Source organism: Xenopus laevis, chromosome 6L (genome assembly GCF_017654675.1).
Source record: "Xenopus laevis strain J_2021 chromosome 6L, Xenopus_laevis_v10.1, whole genome shotgun sequence".
Taxonomy (NCBI): Eukaryota; Metazoa; Chordata; class Amphibia; order Anura; family Pipidae; genus Xenopus; species Xenopus laevis.
In genome coordinates, this window is record NC_054381.1 from 75,886,998 (window position 1) to 75,892,997 (window position 6,000).

General features: G+C 34.3%; 1 protein-coding gene across 3 annotated transcripts in view; it reads right to left on the reverse strand.

The window, feature by feature from the left end:
- dnah5.L (dynein axonemal heavy chain 5 L homeolog) overlaps positions 1 to 6,000 on the reverse strand; it is a 236,480-nt gene that overhangs the window by 19,967 nt on the left and 210,513 nt on the right. For all 3 annotated transcript variants that reach the window (XM_018267644.2, XM_018267645.2, XM_018267646.2), the window contains 5 exons: positions 5,448 to 5,603; positions 4,432 to 4,614; positions 2,991 to 3,234; positions 1,635 to 1,749; positions 1,163 to 1,353 (listed from right to left, as the gene is read on the reverse strand). In XM_018267644.2, coding sequence (XP_018123133.1) covers positions 1,163 to 1,353; positions 1,635 to 1,749; positions 2,991 to 3,234; positions 4,432 to 4,614; positions 5,448 to 5,603 — 889 coding nt within the window. The remainder of the gene's footprint in view (positions 1 to 1,162; positions 1,354 to 1,634; positions 1,750 to 2,990; positions 3,235 to 4,431; positions 4,615 to 5,447; positions 5,604 to 6,000) is intronic.

Here is a 6,000-nt window from a genome sequence, read left to right on the forward strand (position 1 = left end):
GAGAAAAACATAAAATGACTCATTATCAATGCAGTGTACAAATAGAAAATTTATACATAATTTGCCATGTTTTCACCCAACATTCTTTTCCTATCGATGCAGTATATTGGCTCTTGGGTCACATTCAAATTATAACTATAATTATAATCTGATCAAAAAGTATTCTGTGATTGTCTTTTTATATCTGCATACTGACTTTAAGACATGTCTACTAAGTAGTAAAATATTACTGTTTTAGATTGGAAGGCGCTAGAATACACAGTTAAAATGCTGCACATATTAACTACAACAATTAATTGTTAGCAAGACCAGTAAAAACAAATGGATATGAATGTTAAATCAGCTACTAAGCACTGTGACTATGAAGCACCTGGGACAATGGATACTAAAACCCATGATGACAATTTCATACCCCCTTTAAGGAAAAGTAACTTCACTACTGAAGGGAGTCCCAGAAATCAACATTGCTTCCATTAATTCCCTTTGCACTCTCATGGAGCCCATTGGATTTGTGTAACATGGGGGAACCATCAAGGACTACAGAATACCAGTCTGTGATATGGCTACACTATCAGTTGGACGCTATAGGTATATCCTGCCAATTGGTAGTACTTGAAATGGATCCAACATATTGTGCTGCCTGCTGAATAAAATAAACCTACTGTCTTATTACCTACAAGTTGATAGTAGTAATGCTAGCTTTGCCCCTACAAGACAATAAACTTAGTAAATGTTTAGTTACCATATTAGTCGCTTTTTTATTCTGGCTGATTAATCTAACAATATTAAGCCTTCATTATTGGTCGTTCTACACAAATTATTATTTTATTAGGAAAAAAATGGTAATTCTAGAACATGTGGCTCTGTTGGTTTGGGCGCTATCGAGGAATTTTGTATCTTCTGTCCATGTCTGCATTGGTTCCTCTGGGTGTCTCTGGGTGTTACAATTTTCTACCACACTGCAAAAGCATACAGGCAGGTTAACTGGCTCCTGTTAAAATCGACCTTACTGTGTATGAATGCAATAGGTGTCTTATACTGTAAGTTCCACTGGGACAGGGGGTGTGGTGTAAAGCACTGCATATTGCATAAATGTGTTGGAGCTGTATAAATAATGTATAAATAATGTAATAGGTATTAAATAATTTTAAAATTGCCCAACCTTTAATGAGAGTAAGAAACTCTTCATGTCTCACTCTGTTGCTCTGCATGTCAATCTTCAAAGTGAGCAGCAATGTGAACAAAAATTTATGTTCCTCATATAGTCCCCTTGCTGCATATTTATAAACCTCATATGTCATGTGCTCAATTATGTTTGCTATTCTTTTGCTGGTAATAGGGCTTTTCACAGACCTGTTAAAAAAGATACAGCATTCATTATGCACACAAATTATTGTATACACTATTTAACTGTAGTACACTCTACATCTTACGCAATATATATATTTTATTGTACAGTTCTTTTTGTGTGCTATTTTTGATGGCCATAAATTTGATAGTGGTGTTAAAATTATTACAACTGTAAATTGACATTTAAATTAAGGTTACATTAGAGTCAAATCCTCCATAATACTGTTTTTTTTAGTATTTTAGTAACTTCATGTATGCAAACATACAGTATATAAAAACATTACCTGGATAATGAGAGGTCAAAAAGTCCCAAAAACTGCCGAAGAGAAGTCTGGTACATAACATTTACCATACTCATTTCTGTTATCAGAAAATACAGAATGCTTCCTCTAGTTGCCACTTTAAAAGAGAATATAAAAATTAGATATACAGGTGTGATTACAATAAACATATCTGCTAACAAATCATTTTGTCTGCTGTAGCTTGTCATTTTACAAATGAAAGAAAAACATGGTAGTAAAGGTGTAACAAATATTTAAGATAAAGTAGTAAGCAGAATATCACTGAGAGAATACAGATTGTATACAGATTGTTACTGTACTGATTTTTTCAGGGGGCATAACCTCATTTTGCACACTTAATGCAACAGTAACACCATTTTAATTTTCCTTGCCGGTTGAATAGATAAGTGTGTTAACAAACACCAAAGTTATTCAGTACAATATTCATTAACTCACAAGTGCTCTAGATTGCTCTATTTTTTATTAAGCCAAGGGGAAACCAGAGCCAACTTGGGCGTATCGTTAAGTGCAAAGGAATTATTATCGTCCTTTAATATATACAGGCAGATTCCTGCTGTAATTCACTTGGTGTTTTTGTATTGTGCTAACTGGGCAGGTAACGTTAAGACAGTATGCTCAACTGCTTGAGGGACTAATGTAAAGGATGAACAATACCCGTGTAACTATATAAGTGCTGTGTAAACTTAAAAAAGGGAATATGTTACAGAGCAGTTTATAGAGAATTGTTAACCACTACACCATCGTGCAACCCTCTGTATAAATCCCTCATTACCAACCTTCTTTATAAGGCGATATATGGCTTTACATAAAAAAAAAAAAATGAACACTGACTTGCCCTTTACGTTCCACTGCTGAGCACATAACAGGCAACACAAGAGGGAAATACATTAACTTGACAACAGCACACTTCTGGGTAATGGACACATTAATGTTATGCCTATGATTAAGTGTCTGTGAAGATACGAAACGCATAAGGCTATGGCTTAGGTATCTGCTAACTACTATTTAGCTTACAGGGCAATGCACCTAGACCTCCTCCTCCTATACTTGGTGAGTTAACAGTTAAGTGACCTTCCTCCAGGCCCGGACTTGCAATCTGTGGGTTCTGGCAAGTGCCAGAGGGGCTGCTATAAGGTGACATAAAAAGTCAGTATTTAGTGGGCTGGTGGGGGCTGTTTGGGCCTCTGTGTACCTGAAATGCCAGGGCTTATTTTAATTCACAGTCCGGACCTGCCTTCCTCTATTTGGTACATTAATGGTATATGTTTATTATTAGGAAAAATATTTTCCTTTTCCAGAAATATATTCTACTTGCGTATGCTAGAAAGTGGTTCATACCTGGTCTATACTCTTCTCGAGCAGAGTTAATCTGTATTTCAGTCTCAGCAGATATCTGCAATTTTTGGGTAACTTCTTCAGCTGTCTTTTTTGTATTGCTAAGCACTGTAATGAGACTCTCATCTTCAACCAGAGAACCCTGTGTGCTTGTTAGTCTAAAAAGCAGATTGTCCTCCAGCTCTTTCATTTTCCTCTTGTTGGCGGTCACATCTTCTATAAGATCTGTTCTTTCCTTCTCAAGTTCCTGTTAATATGAAAGCATTGTATTCCAATTGTGGGATGTTTCAATCTTTAAGGGGCATATTTATCAAGGGTCGAATCTCAAATTTAAAAAACTTTCAAAAAAATTTGAATTCAAATATACCAACCAAAATTAAGTCTAAGTTTTTTTTTGGTCGAATAGGTCTGTTTTCAACCAAATTCGAATCGAAGGAATATCGCATTCGATCAAATTTGATTTGAAGTGTTTCCCAAAAACATCTTGATTTTTCAAAGTCCATCAATTGACTCTGAATAGGTTCTAGGAGGTCCCCCATAGGTTAAAACAGCAATTTGGCAGGTTTTAGATGTCGAATGGTTGAAGTTGAATTTTTTAAAGAGACAGGACATGATAAATTTCGATATTTCGAATTTTCAAAATGGACTATTCCCTTGTCGAAGTACAAAAAAAATAGCTTGAAATTAGAATGTCTCATTTGAAAATTCACCTCAACCTTTGATAAATCTGCCCCTACGTCTCTAAAGGCTTTTTCATAAGACTCCAGTGAATACAATACATTACACTTACAGAATTAGAACATTTTGTACAGAGACATGTAAATTATAGATCTATTTAAATCTAAAATTTTTTCTGATGTGAAAGTAATTTTATAATCATAATTCAAAACATCCCCAATTTTGAGTTAAAGGGCTGTGGTGGTGGTCTTAGGCTAAAGAACCCTCAAAATGTTTTTTAACATATCTCAATTAAGTATTTAATAATAATTAAGATATAGTTGAGTATGAAATAAGGAATTTCAGGAATGCCAAAGTTTACAAAGTTTTAATATCCCAATGCAGGGGTCAGCAACCTTATCAAAAGTGCGATTTTGCCCCCTCTTCCATAAAGAAAAATAGTCTGGAGCCGCAAAACATAACACAGCTTATAACCTTTTAAAAGTTTTAATCTCAATTTTAACTGTTACAACAACAGAATACAACAAACAGAAGTGCAGTGTGTATGTGTAGGCCTACTTTAATTAGGAATTAAGATAGAGCTAGCATTTAGAAACACAAGCATTTATTGTATGTGTATGGAAGCAATATTAGTATTAGAATAACAACTCCTAGTAAGAATAAGTTATGTGTTTAATGCCAATTAAAGAGCAGGCTTGGGGCAATGTACGGTTGAGATTTTATATTGTTTCAGTATTTGAATGCTGGAAGAATTTTACATTATTACCTGTTTTTCAGTTAATATAACTCTTCCCAACAGTTGGTCCTCCAGGCCTTTCATGGTGACAGTAAAGTCAATCATAGAGGTCCGGGCACTTATTTCAGGAGTATATGCAGGGTTGGGTAGTTTAGTTGTAATGTAGAGCCTAAAGCCATTCATTACATCTACTTCCTTATCGCCAACTTTTACCTGCATTTGGATAACAAAGATTAGTAATATAATTCACTTATTCACTTCACTGATTTATATAACATGTAAATGTGGGTGTGCATGCACAGAATTTCACGCTATCCATTAAATAGCTTCAAGAAAGGGATGGATGCAATTGTATGAAAACACAATACAAAAAATAATGAATAACCTATTACAAAGGGACTGGTGTGATTGCTATCTTGCAGGTTTTACTTGCAAAAAGTTTAACTTTGACAGGTGTGTCTATATTTACCCTCATTTACAATGTGATAAATCTTTTTAATGAAAAATACCACTAGTAGTTATTTGTCCACATAACCCTTTTAATGAATGGTAGCACCCATTTAAGATACATGAGTGCCAATCTATCAATAAGGGTCCATGCCTCTATCAGTTCTTTATTTGAAAAATAATATCAGATCACATTAAATAATATCTAGAGTTTTCAATTGCATAAAGGAGTCTTAGGCTGTATTGTGTCACTGTGCAACCAAGGCTTTGCACAATAAGAACATATCAGCAATTATGGTCTTGGTAAGAGCAATACAATTTTTTTAAACCATTGTTTTTCAATAACTATACGTAGAGTCACAGCAATGACTGGTATAGAATTTCTGATAATCGAAGCTTAATTATAATAGTAACTACAAGTGAATCCACTTCAATAATGTTACAGATTTACAGAGACTACATTTAAACATACTGAATTCAAAAGATAGTCTGTGTAGCCAGTATAGCCTGACACATGTTTTTTGCACTTTAAAATCAAAATACGAAAAGGAAAATATCCTCAAAGTTCTTGTTAGCAGACATGATTAAGATATGCATACTTTGTATGTGGATCCTGTTTTGATGAAATTCTTTTCTAAAACATTATCCAGAGCAGGGTCCAGTTCTTCACCAACATCTTCAATTAGTAGTGGTCTTCCAAGAGAGAGACTGTCCTCTAGATGGTTTCTAAAGTATTTGTGATTGAGTGATGTTATCTGTTGGTGGAGAAGGATGCAATATTTTAATTAAAATGAATACATACAAATATCAAAATCAACAGCTACGTTGCCAAATTCAAATAAAGCTTCAAAGAAAGGTGATATCCCTAAAAATGTATTAAACTTACTGGCTCAATTACCATTCAATCACAGATGAATACTGCAGTCTCCCACTACTGCAGTATATCTTCATGTGTGTGTAGAATTCTGAATATATAAAATATTGCACATTTTAAATTTAAAAAATCCAAAAATGTTTCTGTTAAGACTTAAAAAAAACTACAAGGTAGTTCTGACTCTTTTTGTGTAACTGCCCCAACATTTACCATTCATTTTTGCATGAGGCACGTCTGCTGAGTGACCCAACCAAAGTACAATATGAAATATCACAAAA